This window comes from Panthera uncia, assembly GCF_023721935.1.
Source record: "Panthera uncia isolate 11264 chromosome A1 unlocalized genomic scaffold, Puncia_PCG_1.0 HiC_scaffold_16, whole genome shotgun sequence".
NCBI lineage: Eukaryota > Metazoa > Chordata > Mammalia > Carnivora > Felidae > Panthera > Panthera uncia.
Genome location: NW_026057576.1, coordinates 17,130,886 through 17,151,472, shown reverse-complemented (window position 1 = coordinate 17,151,472; position 20,587 = coordinate 17,130,886). Strand labels below are relative to the sequence as shown.

Sequence of the window (20,587 nt, the reverse complement as noted above, 5' to 3'; positions counted from 1 at the left end):
TAAGCCTTTTACAATTAATTCTCGAACCGTTCCTCTGAAAGCCAATTTGACAGAGAGCTTTGTTCAGTAGTCTGACTAATGGCTACAGCCACCCCTGGAAACACAAATGAATTTCTTTTTATTTTTAATATAATCAACTGGATTACTAAATAACGTAGAAAGGGAAAAAATGAACAAACACACACAATGGAACATAATACAGTCAGACTGGGGAGGCGATGGGACAAAAAGCATTGGGCCCAGTGACCGAAGGCTTGGCTTCAGTCCAGCTTCTGTCACTTACGTAAGACAAGTCACTTAATTGTCTCTAAGTTTCAGTTTCTTTATCCGTAGAAGCAGGAACAGAAATAACATTGCACCCTGAGGACCTCAGTGGACAGACGACTGACGGGCCGTTCAGGAATAATGCTTTGTAAAAGCCCTGTACTAACGTTACGGCTCTTAGCGTCACTGTTGCCTGCCTCTGAGGACAGCTCCGTCAGCATACGGGAGACTCGGGGTGGCTCATGTCGCCTTACGGGGCCCTGAGGGCAATGGTATTCTACTGACGGCCCAAAGAGAAAATGCAGCTAATATGTACAAGATAACAGCATAGCGGTGGGTGCTAATTACATAAATCCCCAAGTTACCACCTGTGATACAACCAGAAAATGTTCATACCTTCTGGTATCTTATTGATCTCTCATTTTCTTTGCGGGACAGATTTAAATCGTGAAGAGTACCAAGTAGCAAGCATCTTAGACCACAGCACAAGGAATTTTGGTTTAGCTGCACTTGGCAATGAGAAGGCACCTAGTTGCTGGGAGATGTTGCATTTTCCCTAAGGCAAGGAAGTTTGCCAATGTGCCCCACCAGGTGTTAAGGTACCCTGCTCGAGCATTTCCTCCAACCTCACCGATAGGAAAACTGAGGCTTAGAGACAGCAACTGGTCTGTCCAAGTTCCCACAGGTCCAAATGATGCTCGTAACCATTATATCATACTGGACCGGACACAGGACACTGTGGGAGGAACCTGGAAAACTGCAAAAGCCACCACCTGGCAGGAGGGGGCCACGTGTTGGTTCAACCACTTTGGAAGGCAGTTTGGCATTCTCTGAAAGCCTTGAACGTTCTCATGTGCTAAAATCCAGAAATTCCACTCCAAGGTAGAGAAATTCCCACGTATTTGTACTTTGTTTGTGTACCCAGGAATATCACGGAAGCCTTGCTCATAGTGCAAAGCAAACAAACAAAAACACCTAGAAAACCCAAAGGTTCATTTGACAGGGGGGTGGCTACAGGTGTCACACAAGAGTATACAGCAATGGCTATGAATGAGCCAGAACTCTAGAGAGTTGCAGAGATGAATCTTTCGCATGACGCTACGTGGAGGAGAAAGCTACAGAAGGCTACCTACGGAATGATACATGCGTATGTGATAGAACTTTCCAAAAAAATGAAGCGACAGGTCAGGACAAAGTTCAAGCAAATGGTGCCTTCGGAGGGCAAGGGTGAAACGGACACCCCCAGGTAGATGCGAACGCGTTGGGAACATTCTAGTGAGTTGGGCGGCAAGTCCTTGGGTGACTGCTTTGTCCTGCTTTGTGCGACCACGTAAATTAAATCACTACTTTGCATGAGGTACCTATCTCATCATTAAAACCTCTGCTTTAAAGTTACCATGGGGTAGGACGGGGGTACAGAGGCCGCCGCCTCTCATCCCCAGCCCGAGGCACCTAGAGCCTAGACGATTAACGGGGAAAACGTGAGGCCAAGGTGCATGGCTCCGATTATCCGAGTTTGTTTTTCCGGCCCCTCCAAGCTAGGAGGCTACCTAGGGCTCCGGGTCTGGATAAACAACACCGCCAGCACAGCAGAGCGGATGACAAAGTTCTAGGCCACCCACACAGCAATCAAGAGCTCGGCTGGGTGGGCCAGAAATTGCAAATGTCCCTGCCCCTTGGCAGCAGTGAGCCACCTGTGGAGAGCAGCAGGGGCGGCCACCGCGGCAGTGTTCCCGTGCTGGAGGCCCAGCTGCCCCCGGGGGCCAGCAGCTGAGTGCCAGCCAGCGAGACATGGACACCAGGCGCTCCAGCTGGGGCAATTTATGTGAGTGGATAATTGCACATAATAGAGTTAAAATATAATTGCCTCATTAAAATGGGTTACTAAATCTCATTGTGTGTGAGTGTGAAAGAGATAGAGACACGTGTGTTAAACTGCGAGAAAACAAAATTGCATAAATGCATGTGAACGGGAGCAGTCGGAGCGCTTGACTGAGCCACCTCGACGGAAGGAGACCCTGGTGCCGGGCGGAGCCTGCCGAAGGACTTGGGATGATGTCTCCTCGCACAGCGATGAGGGCTCGGGGTTGGGCCTCGCTAACGGCAGCCAGGTCCTATCCCTGCTGGGGAGTCTCCAGTTTGCAAGGTAGAGTCTTGGGTGGCAAAGATCTGCTCTGTCCCCTTCCCCGTCCCCGGTCTCCAGAGTCCATCCTGGCCTGGCTGCCCAAGCAACCAAGCGGTAGGGCAATCTTCACGCCTGCTCCCCTTCACGGCAGCTCTCTGAGCTGAACCTGGAGCCGTCTGCCCGGGTGACAGGTAAATCGAGGTACCAGAGAATAACTGCGAGGAGCCCTCGCCAACCTGTGAGGGGGCCCGCACAAGGGACGGTTCCTCCTCCTCCCTGTAAGAACGCACACCAGCGGTCCCTGGCTAGATTCAGCAAATGTCCCACTGTTCGAGCGCCCGGGGATACTGCTCTGCTGTCCTCACGGGTGGTGCCCCAATGCTCCCATCTGAGCACCACCTCCATTTCTAACACCCACATCACCAATGGCCCATGTGAGAGTTCCTAAATGGAGACAAATCCAGCTACTCACCTCCTCTGGATTATTTTGTTAAACAGTTGTTTCTAATTTTTTTTTTTCAACGTTTTTTATTTATTTTTGGGACAGAGAGAGACAGAGCATGAACGGGGGAGGGGCAGAGAGAGAGGGAGACACAGAATCTGAAACAGGCTCTAGGCTCCGAGCCATCAGCCCAGAGCCTGACGCGGGGCTCGAACTCACGGACCGCGAGATCGTGACCTGGCTGAAGTCGGACGCTCAACCGACTGCGCCACCCAGGCGCCCCAAACAGTTGTTTCTAAAATTAACTCTGAGCTCTCATCACCCCAAGAGCCACGCATGGTCATGCCTCACTTTGTTCTCGAGTTTCTAACGTGCACTCAATCTGGCAATTACCACCACTCCGTCTGGAAGGAGCAAAGTTAAGTTTGGTCTCAGAGCACTCACACATTAAAATGTCAAGGCTAATGAGTTATTTTCTTTTCAGTATTAGAAAGCAGATAAACATTAACAATCTGGTGTCAGCAAGTGTCACTAACAAAACCCAAATCCCACGTCCAGGAGTGTTGACTGTGGCCACAGCTGAGGCAAGGGAATGGAGACGGGAAACAGCGGAAGAAGGGGAGAGAGGGGAAGACTGGACACCCGGCCCCAATCCGGGCACCGGACACTGACTGGGCCCCGTCACCCTAACCAGCTTGTGGGACTGACTCACCTCCGCTGCTGAGTCCCTGACTTCAAATGCAGATTTTCACTTATATGAACAGATTTGTTTCTATGCATGATTAAATACTCTCTTGATTCGTCAGATAAGTTCAGAAGTGCAAAAAGGAGGAGGATGAGCGTTTTAATTACAAGCAATTCAGCCTGGCAAATAGAACTCTCAACCTGCCAAGTCCTGGGCTTCTAAAGCTCGCCAAGATCCCCATCTGCTTCTACGGGGGATTGGGGAGGGGGTGCTGATTCAAGTTCCCACAGAAAGAATTAGAAAATCTTGGACCGAATGCTTAGCTCTAACAAATAAAGAGCCTTGGTTCTGGATAAAAGTCAAATTGTGAAGATACCGCACAGCTCTGTTTTTTTGGGTTTTTGCGGGGGGCGGCTGTAGAACAGGGCGAGATGTAGACGGGGAAATGACAGAACCAGATTTCAGCTCATCTTGATGAAATTCTGGAGTTACAAAGGCTACTCTTGTTCCTTCAGGTTTTTTTGGGTGCGGGCCAGGGGTGCCTGGATGTCCATAATCCCTGAATGGATCTCCCTATCCTGCCCCCAGGCCCAGGTTCCTTGAGTGCCAGGATACCCAGAAGCCTCAGAATGGAGCCCCTGAAATGTTATGAAACGGGAATTGGCAACCCTTTCCTCGGAAGCTGCCAAACTGGAGAAAGAGCCGTGGAGGCACAGGAAAGGTGAATGCAATGTGCCATCTGGGTGTCATGACTCAGCTTGTAAGGTGCCCCCAACTGTGCACCCGCCACTAGAGTGGCAGGCAGATGGAGGGCAGATGGGCAAGAAGGGTGGGCACGGGGGCAGCATCGGGGAGGGTCCCTGGAAGCCAGCAGTGGCCGGGAGGCAGCTGCGGAGTCTCAGCCAGGCTGGCACTGCCATCAGGAAGCTTGGAGTGCCACCCCCTGGTAACTGAGCCAGGGGTTGGTTGCTAAATCCTGTAACAGAACCCTCCCTACAGGCACTTGGCATTTGAGCCTTAATGGTTTTGGCACGCGGCCTAATTACTCAGAATATGTGCACGGTTAGACAGTAATTCCTTCATCACGTTCAGTGAGTATCTGCACACAGCACAGAAGCTGTGATATTTTTATTCCAATAATTCCTTTGCCGACCACCAAACTTCTATGAAAAAGTCTCAGAAGCTATTAGATATAAACCACACTGAGTTTCACATTAAGTTGATGCTTCGGATTACGGACAGTTTGTATAAACCTCAGAACGTCCACCAAGGCAGAAAGTCGCCTCATTTCGTTCAAGAAACCATCTACAAAGAATGTGGCTACACTCAGTGATGAAAAGGATTCACATCATACACCGTCTCAGAACACTGGAAGCTGGCATTCTTGCTTATGCTTGTTAACGCAATTATGCACCACAACTCATTGTGAGATAAGGTCATTTTGGTTAATGAAATCAGATTGTCTTAACAGGTTGATCTCGTAGAGATTCAAGTCAGATGCTGGTATTCAAAACACAGTCAGAGCCAACAGAATCCAAGTCACCCACCTGAGGGTTTGGGAGAAGAATAAAAGTGAACAATATGAATGGTAACTCAATGCGCTCTGCGAATTTAGCTTCATTTGCCCTGGGACCAAAGTGACGGGTGTTGCCAGGAGTTCATAGATCAATGACTGGCTTAACTGATAAGGCTACAGTTTATTTTTCTAACTGTGAAGTAGGACACAGGGGGCATGGCAGAAGGAAATCTATTGTCATCGTCAATCGTTCTTTTTATGAAACAAATTTTATTGCCTCACTCCCTTGTTACAAATGTTAATAGTAAAAATACAAATCACATACTTCTGACAAACTAAGGGTGCAAAGAAAAAAATCAGAATAGATAAAGTTGAAATGTCTAGAAATAGCCTCAAAACATGCAAGGCAAAAACTGAAAAAAAAAAAAAAAAAAAAAAAAACTAAAAAAAACCACACAATCTCAGTTAACATTTTTAACAAGTATCTCTCAGCAGCTGATGTAACATGCAGATAAAATACCTAAATCCAATAGATGATTTGAACAAGATTAACAACATTTATCCCCTCAACATGTATAGAACTCTGCACCCAATAACTAAGAACACATCCTTTCCAAATATAAAGGAGACATCCTTCGCTAAAATAGTATTCTGGGGGTGCCTGGGTGGTTCAGTCGGTGAAGCCCTGGACTCTGGGTCAGGTTAGATCTCATGGTTTGTGAGTTCGAGCCCCACATCGGGCTCTGCACTCATGGTGCATTGATGGGTTTGGGATTCTCTTTCTCTCCCTCTCTCCCTCTCAAAATAAAGAAAGAAACTTAAAAATAAATAAAATAGTATGCTGGACCATAAAACAACTATGAACAAATATATAAAGATTGATATACAATATACTGGCTGGCTACACTGGAGTTAAACTTGCTATCAATAATCAATAGATGACTAGGAAATCTTCATGTTTGGAAATACATTTTGAAGTAGTCCATGAGTCAAAGAAGAAATCACAATGAAAGTTAGAAAATATTTTGAAGTGAAAAATAATGAAGGTATGCCATATAAAAACATGGATATAGCTAAGTTTATGTTTACACAGCAATACAGATATTTCAATGAATGTATTACCAAAAAGAGTTTGAAAATTGATACTAATTTTCCTTGACCTACAATAGGCTTGTCTCATTAAATCCACTGTAAGTTGAAATCAGTTGAAAATGCATTTAATATACCTAATCTACTGAACATATAGCTTAGCCTTGCTAGCCTACCTTAAGTGTGCTCAGAACACTTAGAGTGGGCAAATCATCTAATACAAAGCCTATTTTAGAATAAAGTGTTGAATATCCCATTTAATTTCTAAAACACAGCACTGAAAGTAAAAAACACAATGGTGGTAAGGGTATCAGTTGTTTACCCCTGCGATTGCGAGGCTGATTGGGAGCTGTGGCTCCCTGCTGCTGTCCAGTATCACAGGAGAAGATCCTACTGCATATTACCAGCCCAGGGAAAGATCAAAATTCAAAATCTGAAGTACAGTTCCAACTGAATGCATATTGCTTTTGCAACACTGCAAAGTCAAAAAATTGTAAGTTGCACTATAGTAAGTCAGGGACCATCTGTATAAGCATCTACTTCAAGAAGGTAGAAAATGAATGGGGAGCATTCGTGGCTCAGTTGGTTAAGTGTCCGACTTTGGCTCAGGCCATGATCTCACGGTTCGTGAGTTCGAGCCCCGCGGCAGGTTCTGTGCTGACATGCCAGAGCCTGGAACCTGCTTCAGATTCTGTCTCCCTCTCTCTCTGCCCCTCCCCCACTCACGCTCTGTCTCTCAAAAATGAATAAACATTAAAAAATAATTTAAAAAAAAAAGAAGGTTGAAAATGAAGAGCAAAAAACAAAGTAAAAGGAAGGAAATAATAAAAATAGAGCAAAAAATCAATGAAATGTAAATAAAGATAGTCAACCATGTCAAAACCAGACTCCTTGAAAAGACTAACAAAGTTCATAACTCTTAGAAAGACTAATCAAGAAAGACAGAATAAATTATTTAATACCATGTCCACAGACATTAAAAAAGATAAGGAGGGGTACCTGGGTGACTTAGTTGGTTAAGCCTCCTACTCTTGATGTTGGCTCAGGTCATGATCTCACGGTTCCCTGAAATTGAACTCTGCACTGGGCTCAGGCTCTTGTGCTGACGGCATGGAGCCTGCTTAGGATTCTCTCTCTCTCTCTCTCTCTCTCTCTCTCTCTCTCTCTCTTTCTCTCTCTCTCTTTCTCTCAAAATAAATAAACTTTTTTTTAAAGATAAGAACATTAAGGAGAACATTATGACAAATTTAGATGAAATGGACATATATCTTGAAAAACAGAATTCATCAAAACTGACACAAGACAAAATGGACCATATGAATAGTCTTAAATATATTTTAAAAATTGAATCCAAAATTTAAAACTTCTCACAAAGACATCTCTAGACAAGTTGGCTGCTCTTGGAATTCTTCCAAGTACTTAAGGAAGAAGTAACAACAATCTTACACAAACTATTCCAGATAGGAGAAAAAGAGATTATGTGCTAATAGGTCAGTACAATCTTGCTACCAAAACCTGACAAAGATATTAAAAGAAAGGAAAATTACAGGGCAACCTGCCATGGGCATAAAGGAAAAACTATAAATAAAATATAAATAAATCAAACCAAGAGGTATATAAAAAAGATTGCTCTTTATAACCATTGGGTTTATTCCGGGAATGCAAAGTTGTTTTGACATTTGAAATTCTCCACATTAAGCAAAGAAAGGGAGATAAAGACTATAGTTACCTAAAAACAAAAAACAAAACCTACATTTGATAAAATTCAATACTCGTTATGATTTAAAGTAATCATAACAAACCAGGGACAGAAGGGGACTTTCTTAATTTGGTAAAGCTTATTTACAAAATATCAGCCTAGGAAAAGCTTTCCCTCCTTCCTCACATTTTGGAAAAAGACAAGGGTGATCGCTATCACCACTTCTATTCAACACTGTACGTGTTGCACTGGTTGGACACTGCACAGTGTCATAGAGCCAGAAAGACTAACAAGAAAGAGTAAAACCGTCATTCATCATAGACTGTGACTGAATTTATAAAGTTTACACAAGCATCTACAAATACCAGTTGGAATTTACTAGTAAATTTAGCAAGATCACTAGTCAATATACAAAACAAAACTAAATCCAGTGGTTTGTACAAAAAGAGAAAAGAATACAATCGGTCTGGGATCATCCCAGGAATGCAAGAGTGATCTATGATCAGAAAAAGTACACATGTCATTTACCACATTAACATTAAAAAAGAGAAGAGCCATATGATCATTTGATGCTCTCTGATTAATCTACTGAAAACCTACAGCAAACGTAATTCCTAATGGTGAGATACTGGGAACATGTTTAAAATCTGAATTACAAAAAGTGTCCATTATCATTGCTCTGGGTTAACATTGGGCTGGAAGTCCTAGTCAGCATAGCAAGACAAGAAACGAAGGGCATAAAGATTGTCAAGAAGGAAACGAAACTGTCATCTAGTCTCAAATATAAATGTCTATATAGAAACCACCCCCCCAATCATTAGATATAAGTGAGCTAAATGCTTAGATCTAAGGTAATCAATATAGAAAAATCAATTCTGCTTCTATACACAGTAGCAGATAATTTTAAAATGTAATTAAAAAATAGATACCATTTACACTATGAACAAGAACTGTACGTTCCTTAGGAATGAATATAACAGTTTTCTGAGATTTATTTGAAGAAACATCCATTTTTTTTGAAGGACACTAAAACTACTGTAATGTAGGGAAAATTTAACGTGTTCACGATTTGGATTATTTAACTTCATAAAGATATTCATTGTACCCCAACTGATGTATAGAGTCCAAGTAATCCCAACCATATTCCCAATGGCTGTTTGTGAAGGAGAAGTTGATTTTAAAACCCAAGTGGAACCGCAAAGAGCCAAGAACACCTGAGGCATTCTAAATGAAAAAGACAAAACGGAACATCCTACCAAATATCAAGATTGTGAAGTTATAATATTAAAATATTTGTTATTGGTGCAGGAATAAGTAAACCTACGGAAAGAATGCGAGAGAGATCCAACAGTGTATCCACATACACAAAAATTTGATTCACGACAGAGACGGCAGTAGCCTCACCCACCGTATCACACACAAAGTAGGAGGCAATACTAATTCTGCATCATCTCCTGATACCTGTGGTTACCAGGAGCAACACCATGGCTAACGAGTTACCACTTGCAAGGAGAAATCACAGGTAAGTCACAGGAGTGTATTTGCACGGTTTCTGCAAATTCCGTTAGGATTTATTATTGTATGATTCATCGCATCAACCTGTTAACACTCGGTGGGTGAGTGGTTTCTTTGTAGGATTGAGAATGAAGGCAGGGTAACTGGACCTGGTGTTTTGCTTTTGTTGTGTTTAATGGCAGCCTTCTGGCTTTGGAATGCTTGCTTGCTTACATCGTTGTTTATGAAAAGGAGCTCTGAAATACAGTTTTGAAGCGACAAAAATTCCTTTCCTGGTCTTCTATCAAATACAGATTGCAAGTCTGTCAAATACTAACCAAATCTTTGGTTTCCTTTTTTAAGACTTGGCTTCCTAGGCAAATCCATTTTTCTACCTCAGTGTATTCCTCATTACCCTTTTATATTCCATCTGAGGCCTGGCTTGCAAATAGAAGCCAGCTCTTGTCTGAATTCCCCAAACTAGGATCATACATATGATATCCCTAGACAGGCTCATGGCATCTCAACACATGAGACCTAACTTTAATGCTGGCTTGCATAAGAAAAATCGCTCTTGTTTCTCATCATTCTGCTTTTAGTAGGCAAAAAAGTAATGTTTGCTCTGGTGGAATTTCAGATCTTGACATTGATGGAAATAAAGAGAAGATTCAAGTAAATTAATTTCCTGCTGGCAAAGCTATAAACTTTCAAAATCCTGGATTGGCTGGGACTTTAACTGTTTAACACATACTATGAAAAAACACTTTGTCAAAAGATGATATATCCTCTCAAAGCATGCAAATATTTCATATGGATATTTTCAGACCCATCAAAAATTTTCCCAATTCACCTTATCTTCATAAGTTTAGTACCATTTATTTTTACGTACTAAATTATCACTTCTAGGAAGGTTTTTTTTTTTAAGTGCTAGTAAAGTTTTTATTTTTGACATCAATGTTAGTTGAATTTGATAGACTTAAATGATTATTATATTTATTTCTTAGCCAATTTATAGTAACTTCATATGTGGATCTGAAAACACATAATTATATCATCTATCTGCAGAAGCACATTCTAAGGGGAGATAAATCCATATTTTCAAGATAGTTGTGCTGAAATATAATTATAGCCCCAAAGTAACCATACGTAGATCTGTGTATTTATATTATTTAAGCAGTATATTTAACTAAATAAGAGAAAGAAACTGACCTGCTCCAAGTATTCAACATTATTATGTGACTCTGCATTTTACTATCTATTTTAAAATCTGTATTGTACAGAAGGTGAAAATTTGTTGCCTATTTAATATAAAGTCACAAAGATTTACACCTATGTTTCCTTTTGAGCGTTTTAGTTCTTAATTTTTACATTGAGATCTTTGACCCATTTGAGCTAATTTTTGTATACGGCATGAGATACGGGTCCAACTTCAATTTTTCTTTTTAAAGATTTTAAGTAATCTCTACAAAGTAGGACTCAACCCCACAACCCCGAGATCAAGAGTTGTGTGCCCCACTGACAGAGCCAGCCAGGTGCCCCAGGTTCGATCTTTTTGCGTGTGGATTCCCAGCTTTTCTGGTGCCATTTGCTAAAAATAGTATCCTTTCCCCATTGATGGGTTTTGGCAGCCTTGTAAAAAAATCAGTTGACGATGGATGTATGATTTTACTTCTGAACTCCAAATTCTATCCCATTTATGTCTGCCCTTATGTCAATATCACACTGTTTTGATAACTGTGGAATTGTAGTAAGTTTTAAAATTGGGAAGATTCAAGATTGTTTTGGTTATTCATGGTCCCCTGTATGTCCATATACATTTTGGGATCAGCTTGTCTATTTCTGGACCAAAAAAAAAGGCAAATGACATTTTGATAGGAACTGCATTGAATCTATAGATTCGTTTGGGGAAGATTGTCATCTTAATACGGAGTCTTCATCCATGAACATAAAATGCCTTCCCATCTGTTTGGGCCATCTTTAATTTTTTTTCAACAGTGTTGGGTAGCTTGCAGTGGATAAGTATTTCACTTCCTTGGTTAAATCTATTCCTAAGTATTTTACACTTTGTGATGCTACTGTAAATGGAATTGTTTTCTTACTTTAATTTTCAGATTGTTCATTACTAGTGTATAGCGTCTTTTTCACAAGTGTATTCAAACATATCTCTACATGCATTACATAATGGCCAGCCCATCCATCCGCTGAAACACTATTTTTCTATTCTATATTTTCTCTAGGTCTGTCATATCTTTATTATTCCCTTCTTCTTTTCAGTGTAGTTTAGTCTTTTTTCTAGTTCTTTTTTTTAAGGTGTAAAGTTGGGTTAATTTATTTCTTCTTTAATGTAAGCTATCCATTTTCTTCTGAGCACTGTTTTTGCTACATACCGTAAGTATCGGTATGGGGTTTTATACCAAACTTTCATACATCTCACAGTTTTCTCTAATTACTTTGTTATTTTCTTTCTAACCCACCGGTTATTTAAGAGTATATTGTTTAGGGGCGCCCGGGTGGCTCAGTCGGTTAAGCGTCCTACTTCATTCAGCTCAGGTCACGATCTCATGGTTCGTGAGTTTGAGCTCCCCCCCGTCGGGCTCTGTGCTGACAGCTCAGAGCCTGGGGCCTGCTTCGGATTGTGTGTGTCCCTCTCTTTCTGCCCCTCCCCTGCTCATGCTCTCTCTCTCTCAAAAATAAATAAGAAACATTTAAAAAGATTATGTTGTTTAGTTTCCCTATTTATTTTCCTTTTGTTAATGGTTTCTAATTTTGTGTCATTGTAGTTGGAGAAGATACTTTGCAGGATTTCAATCTTTTAAAATTTACTGAGACTTGAGATGGGGCCTAACACACGGTCTGCTTTGGAGAAAGCAGAGAGCATGTGGACTTGAGAGAAATGTGTACTGTGCTATCAGGTGGGGTGCTCCATTGATGTCCATTAGGTGTAGCTGCTTTACAAGTGCTGCCCGAGCCTTCTGCTTCCTTGCCATTCCTTCTTTGTTAATTCAAGTGGCTGTCTAGTATCCTTTCATTTCAGCTGCAAGGACTACCTTTAACATTCTTTAGGGCAGGTGTGATAGTTTTTGTTTATCCTGAAATGTCTTAATTTTGCCTGTATTTTCACATGCAGTTTTACTGGCAATAGAAATGCTTTTTGGCCTCTATACGTTTCTGATGAGAATTGTAATAATTATATATATATGTATATATATATATACATGTATACATATATATATATATCCTATCCTATCCATATATATATATATATATATCCTACATATATACACATATATAAGACAGGCAGAGGAAGAGAGAGAGAGAGAGAGAGAGAGAGAGAGAGAGAGAGAGAGAGAGGAGAGACCCCAAGCAGGCTCCACACTCAGCACAGAGCCCGACACGGGGCTGGATCCCATGACCCTGGTGGCATCATGACCTGAGCCAAAATCAAGAGTCGGATGGATGCTCAACTGACTGAGCCACCCAGGTGCCTCAAAGCATCGTGATAATCTTATTGTAAATCACATGTATATGATGAGTTATCTTTCTTTTTGCTTTCAAAGTCCCCTCTGAGTTTTTGGCTTTTGATAATTTAATCGTGATGTGTCTCAGTGTGTATCTTTATCTGGGCTTGGTAAACTTAAATGTATGTTATTAAATTTTCAACAAACTTGTACAGTTTCTGAAAAAAATATTTCTTCAAATATTTTTTTGTCCCCTTTCCCCTTTCTTTTCCTTCCAAGACACCCATTGTGTGAATATTGTTGATAACATCTCACGGGTCTCTGATGAGGCCCTGTTCACTTTCTTCTTTTTTCTTTCTGTTCCTCAGATTGCATAATCTCTATTGATCTAACTTCAACTTTGCTGATTCTTTTTACTGACTGTTCACAGCTGTCCAACTCCTATAGTGGATTTTTAAATTTCAACTATAATTTTCAACCCCAGACAAGATATTTATACTTTTTATAAAATTATGACTTTAAATTATAATTTTGATAAGCTTATAACTTTATGAAAACATCTTTTCCAATTTCTACCTCTTTATTGATATTCTCTGTTTGAGGAGGCATTGTCCTCATACCTTCCTTCAGTCCCTGAACACATTTAAAATTGCCGATTTAAAGTTTTTGTCTACTAAGTCCAACATCTGGGCTTCTTGAGAGACAGTTTCTACTGAGTGCTCCCCCCCCCACCCTCCCCGTGTTTTGGCTGTCCTTTAGGTATCTTGTAAACAATTTTTCTTGAAAAGTGGGCATTTGGAACATTATAATGCACACATTCTGCTGAAATCAGATTCTCCTACCCTGCACCTCAGAGTTTGCTGTGGTCGGTGCTTTTTGTAGCTGTTGTTGTGTGTGATTTTGCTAAAGGAATCCTGTAAAATTGACAATTGCTCTGTTGTGTGTGACCACTTAAAGTGGTCCGTTAGCTTAGCAGTCTGCTAACAATTGGACAGAGATTTCCTTAAGTGTCTGGAACCAAAACAACCTCCCAGTCTTGACTGGGGTGTGCTGTGATGAGTGTTGGGGCATGCCTTCAAGATGCAACCAGAGGTGACAGCTTAGGGTCTCTCTGGTCTTTTCTGGGCATGCAGTCCTAAACAACACATACATAGCTTTCTAGATTTCCAAGGATATGTCTGGGTTTTTCCATGCCTTTACGGAGATCTCACTGCTAACCTTCCTTCCTAAGCTTTTTGCTTAGTCTATTGTTCATCCCTATGCTTATCTATTGCTTCAGGCAGAAGAGAAATGTACGCCCCCTAACTCTCCCCCTATCCTGGGGTGGTGACTTTAGCATTGGAAGTGTTCCAAGTTAGATGAGATAAATATAAGCTTTTAGAACAGGAATCTTCTGGGTAGGCATGAGACAGATAAAATAAAAATATTCTTTGCAAAAGGCTGCTGCTAAGCTTGGGAACAAGGCACAGGGCTAGCTTAAAATTCCACAAAGCATGCTGTTATCAAGACTCATCTTTTTCTGTGTTTGTTTTTTAAGTATAACCTGACTTGCTGTGAGCTAGTTTCTAGAGTTCTAAAAAAAGTTGTTTTCGGTGGCTCTTGGGGGCCAGTTTTATTGTTGCTTTTACGGAGAGTCAGAATTTTGGGATTCCTTAATACAGTTTTACATCTTAACTAGCTAATTAATGAAACCTAGTCAGTATGTTCATCTCAGAATGAGAAATGTACAGTTGTGCTTTAAAACCTTCTTTTCTGTGCTATCAGCCTCTTAAATATCAAGTATATACATCTGGCTGTTACAGAGGATGGTGTTAGTTTCGTTTTTTGCCTCTCACCTACATTCAAAAACCCTCAATGAAACTGCATTATGTTTACTTAGAATACATGTGACCATTTTTGTGCAAGACAGGGATGCAATGATGGATGCACATTTTAGCAAGCTTTTCAAATCCTGTTTATTACAGAGCCTGGTGTTGGTAGCTAATTAATAAACTTGTTTAATAACAAGAATAAGTAAAAAACAAAACAAAACAAAATAGTTAACATATATTGAATTCTAACTTTTACCCCAGATCAGGAGCTCAGCAAATTTTTAGAAATATTTTTAAATTGTAAAATATACAGATAAGAGCTCATGTGGGGCGCCTGGGTGGCTCAGTTGGTTGAGCATCTGACTCTTGATTTGGACTCAGGTCATGATCCCAGGGTCATGGGATCGAGCCCTGCACCAGGCTCCACACTGAGTATGGAGTCTGCTTAAGAGTCTCTCATTCTCTCCCTCTGCCCCTGCCCCCTGCTTGCCTGCACTCTTTCTCTTTAAAAAAAAAAAAAAGAAAGAAAAATTAAGGTAACATATACGTAAATTTTAGAGATTTAAATGAACACTCAGGTACCAAATACCCAGTGTAAGAGAGCATTAATAACTTTGACAGATCTGATGCCTCCCTCCTCAGAGATCGTCTTGAATTCCATGCTAATCATTTCCTATATTCTCCTCATAGCTCTATCACATGTGCACCCATGATATACGACTGGTGTACATTAACGTACAATTTTGTTTTACCTTTTACAAAAAAAATTCTATAAATGGACTCATACTCTTCTATAGTTTTTTCTTAAATATTATTTGAAAATCATTCATTTTTCAATACTGTAGAATATTCCATTATATGGATATATCTAAGGACACCTGAGCTAACAGCAGTCAGGAAAGGCTAGGCTATGCTGAGGTAGTAACTCCTAAGGGGAGGAAAAAAGACATTCCAGGATCAAGCCCTAAAGTACGTCAACTTTTAAAAGTTGTATAGAGGCAAAAGAACCAGGGAAGGAAGTCAAAAAAGGGTTTGGCCTGAGAAATAGAAGGAAAACTAGTAGAAAGTGGTACCACAAAAGCCTGGAAAACAACAACAACAACAACAGTATTTCAAATAAGGATAGTGAAGAATCCATTGGATTTGACACTATATAACAGTAGGAGGATCTCATGAGGTTTAGTTGTGCTGTGCGGTGAGAGGCTGAAGCCTCACTGGGATACTTTAAAGACACAACGGCAGGGGAAGTAGAAGACAGCAGGTGTCAACAACCACAAAAAGAAGCTGAGAGATGACGGTGTTGGGATCTGCAAGGTGCAGAGTTGTTTGTTTGCTTTAAAAATATTATCAGGGGCGCCTGGGTGGCGCAGTCGGTTAAGCGTCCGACTTCAGCCAGGTCACGATCTCGCGGTCCGTGAGTTCGAGCCCCGCGTCAGGCTCTGGGCTGATGGCTCGGAGCCTGGAGCCTGTTTCCGATTCTGTGTCTCCCTCTCTCTCTGCCCCTCCCCCGTTCATGCTCTGTCTCTCTCTGTCCCAAAAATAAATAAAAAATGTTGAAAAAAAAAATTTTTAAAAATATTATCAGCACTAGAGCACTGTATATGCTACTGAGGATAATCCTCGGGACAGGCCACGGAGCTGCGGGAGCAAAATGAAGGGATAACTCAGAGACAAAAGTCTCTGAAACGGTGAAAAGAAAGAATCCAGAGTGCGAAGGAAGGGAAGAGCCTATGACAGGACGAGGGGCAGTGTCTCCAAGGCAGAAGGAGGAAAGACAGAGAAGGCGAGTGCCAGATTAGAAGGTAGGAAAATAGGGGAGCTTAATCTAACAGCTTCTATTTTCTCTATGAACTACGAAGGTCTTTACCTAAGAGTGGGGTGGAAAGTCATCTTGAAAAGCAGAGAGATGAGTTTAGCCAAGAGACGGGAGGTAGAACTACAAGGCAATACTGAGTGCCATTTGAAGACTGTGAACGTGAATTTAAAAAGTCAATCAGTCCATTTATGTGATTTTTCTCAGGTAACGTTCACTTGTTCAAGTTCAGGTGCAGAGAAAGAAACCGAAGAGAAACCTTCAATAAGAGAAGGTTTTTGCCAGGCAAATACTTTTCTCTGAAGAAAAGGCTGACACGTATTGACTAAGGTTATACTTAAGCCACATCAAAACAGTTTAAATTGCAAACTATGAAGTCTATGGCAAATACAAGCGTTATGTTCATGGATTAGCACGTACAGTCTTTTGTTTTAACTTCGTGCTCAAGGTTATATTGATAGTACATTCTGCTCACCCATCTTCCACTGCTTATCTCAACTTCGCCCTACCCTGTACCTCCCTTTCTATTTGTCCGTTTTCTGGAAACACAATGATGAGATATATAAAAATACTGCAATTATCACTGTTCTAGAAATAGTTTTAATATGTTGAGAAAACCATGTAAAAAGACAAATACACCTTTTTCCCAGAAAACAAAGGAATTCACTGATGGCAAGGTAGCAATCTTTTCTTCACAGTGGAAATAAATTATATAAAATTTAAGCTCTTGATTTATATCATACTTTATTTTTTTATCTTTTCTATATCACACATACTCATTGAAAGAAAAAGACTGTGAAAGCTCAGATTCATACCAAAAGAGATAAGTAATTGCTCTGCCTCCAAAATAATCATATTAATATAAACAATTATAAATTTCAGACAGGTGAACAGGCCACGTTCTATAAATACTAACACATTATACATTGCATATCATATAAATATTAGTTTTATCTTACTACTTTGAAAAATATTTTAACTTTGTCCATTTTTTCCTTATGCTTCAGTTTTCTTGTTTGTAATTTAGGGACTGACCTCTTTTTATAGATTTGCCAGAAATTAAGATATTTTGCTAGGAAGAATTGTCTTTGAAATCTTATCAACAAAGTACTGAGATTTATTTTTTTGAAAAACAGGTGATTCTGAATCTTACTCATAAGTAAAGTTCTAAATTCAGAGCCCCATCATTCTCTGTGAGCCGTCACCAGGGGGACAGATACACCGTCAATGAACAATTGCTACTCAGAATTTTCCTGCCTGCGTTAGAGCAGGTCATTATTTCTTTGGTTTGAACAAGAGATAAAATTTGTAGTTGGCTGGGTTTAGAGCCCATATTATGTAAGAAGTATCTATCGTTAAACACTAGACTTATAGGCATATAGGATGCCTGTATTCCTAATGTCCTTTCGAAGTGCTGAACTTCACCGTGAGCTCAGTCCAGGGCGCACACAGAGAGAAATCCACCCTGTTTAAATTACTTCTCTCTCTTTTCCCACTTTTTGCTACGTGTATATTCCTGCTCCTCAGTTTAAATATATCCACTCACATTAGTAACTAATAAGAAACCAAATTAATCTTTAGGTAAAGAGACGTTATGTCACATCTTCATAACTAATTCTTCAGTTTCAACAAGTTTCTTATGTATGATTAATTTGGAACTGATGTCGTAAAGAAAACTCCCTCAAACCTCTCAAAGTTCTTTTCTCCATACATTTATATTCCTGAAAACTGCTGAACCGGGGAGGTGGCTTGCAGAGAACAGAGCATCTCTACGTAAGGGGCAGATACAGAGCAACATAACCCAGGTCAGCATGAAATTACTTCCTGTTATTGTGACCAAAGAAATTATCGAGACCTACAATGAAATGATACAAAGAGAATCATAACCGTCAAATTTCAGAGCAAAGAGCACCAACTGAAGAACAAGAACACCTTCCGAGTTTTAGGGGGAGGCGATATTTCGCTGACACATTCAAATAAGAGGATCAGGAGAGAAGTGTCTGCACTTGCTGTGGCGATCGGTGTAGAATGCTCTCCGGATCTTTGTATTCGTTGACTGGATTCATCACAGCGGCATACACTTCCCCATAGGCTCTGCAGACTAATTCTGTAGATTGTTTTATGATCTGCTCTCTAGTGATAAGCAAACAATATGTGAACACACACCGGAAAGTAAAATACTAAGGATAGTAAGAAGCTTCATATTTGAACCAATGCATTTCACTTTCATAATTATCACATACATACTACAAAGAAATTATTGTACAACCACACAAGTTACTTACTTTGGTTTGGGAATAAAACACACTATTTTATATTCGTTATTTATTCATTGTTGCAGACGGGCAGGGACTATGTTCACAGCTGTATCTTTATGATTACTAAACAAGAAATGGAAACTGTGACCTATCATCAATGTGCTGATTTTGCAAACGTGACTGATAACACATTAACCTTGAAGAAAGAGGCTTATAATTATTCATACTTGCCAATACTTCAAACCTCAGAATAACTTACAATATACTGTTCTTTCACACACACACACACACACACACACACACACACATATATACTGTTATCTATACTGTTATAAATATACTGTTTAGCTCCTACACTAGTAACCACATTTTAGATTTCACTTATATTGCCGGCTAAAATAATGTGACACTTGCCTACAATAGGTAACAGCATTTTCCACAAAGATCATCTCTACATAAGCATATAAAAGAATAAAACCTTTAAAAAAATTGTTTTAATCCTTATTTGTTTTGAGAGAGACAGAGTACAAGCATGGGAGGAACAGAGAGAGAGGGAGACACAGAATCCGAAGCAGGCTCCAGGCTCTGAGCTGTCAGCACATGGCCCGACACGGGGCTCGAACTCACGGACTGTGAGATCATGGCCTGAGCCAAAGTCGGATGCTTAACTGACTGAACCACCCAGACACCCCTTTTATTTACATGTGTTTTAATAAAAATAACGTATAGATCTTTAAATGTCCAAATAAATTTTTTTTAAAAATCTCTTTCAGTAAATATATACTAACTCCAAGTGATTAGAAAGCATTTTTTTATTTTTTTAATGTTTACTATTTTTGAGAGAGAGAGAGAGAGAGAGAGAGAGAGAGAGAGAGAGACAGAGTGCAAGCAGGGGAAGGGCAGAGAGAGAGGGAGACATGGAATCCGAAGCAGGCTCCAGGCTCCGAGCTGTCAGCACAGAGCCCGACACAGGGCTTGAACTCACCAACCGCAAGTCCATGACCCGAGCCGAAGTTAGACACTCAACTCACTGAGACACCCAGGTGCCTCAGAGAATAAAAGGTTGTAAATGAACTGAAGCAAATTTTTTAAAAATCTGGCCAGAAAAAAACAGCACTGGGTTCATTAAATCTGCATCAGCTCTCTCTGCGTTTTCACGACATTTACTTCATACCAGCCTAAGCTACTTCTATTCCTGTATCACTGTATCTAGTGATAAAAACAGGATTTTTTTTCTGATTTTCACGACTCAATTTAAAGATGCCTTTCAAGCTTTACTCCCAAACCTCCTTTTCTAGTTGTTTCTTCTTTCTGTCAGTGGCATGGCCACGTTTCGTCACCTCCATTCAGACCCTAACGAACTCTTGTACGGAGTACAGAAAAACCTCCTATCTGGTCTTCCCTTCTTGAGTCTCTTCCACATTCAATCTACGGTAAGCACTACTGCTAGATTAATCTTTCCCAAGCGTACCTTCTATCCTGTCCCTCCCCCACCCAGGGCCTTCCTTCAAGGAGCGTCAATGGCTTCTTTTGGTGCCAGAGAAGTCAAAATCCCTCACTCAGCCATTTAAAACCCTTTAGAATACCTTCCGGAGCACAACTCTAATCCCGAGGTCTGGATCATCAGCGCCCTGTTCCGATGGGGTCTCAGACTCTTGGTGGGGTGAAACAACTTGTCATTTCCCTAAAATTGCTAAAGCTTACATAATAAGAGTGGGTAGAAGAAAGTTACGCTGAGTAAATTCTCTGAGCAGAGTGGAGTAATGCTTCTGGCTATGCTACCTTTTCATTGGAAGGGAGGATGGTAAAAACTGGTTTGGAAATCTACTTGACTAGATGAGCCTTCCAGATATTTTTGATCTCTTAGTGATCATTCCTATAATTAACTGAACTTAACAACAATTGCATAGATATGATGCAAAACTATTTTCCA

The 20,587-nt window shown here is 40.5% G+C and overlaps 1 protein-coding gene across 5 annotated transcripts in view; it reads right to left on the bottom strand.

Moving 5' to 3' along the window:
• Positions 1–20,587, bottom strand: part of COG6 (component of oligomeric golgi complex 6) — a 130,964-nt gene that overhangs the window by 33,157 nt on the left and 77,220 nt on the right. Inside the window, exon 19 of one of the 5 annotated variants that reach the window (XM_049647425.1) lies at positions 4,609–5,063. The exons of 3 other annotated variants lie outside the window; for them this stretch is intronic. In XM_049647425.1, the coding sequence (XP_049503382.1) occupies positions 5,024–5,063 (40 nt within the window). In that variant the 3' untranslated portion in view covers positions 4,609–5,023. Of the gene's footprint in view, positions 1–4,608; positions 5,064–16,988; positions 18,530–20,587 lie in introns of those variants that run through there. One more of the 5 variants, XM_049647423.1, reaches the window with a different exon arrangement.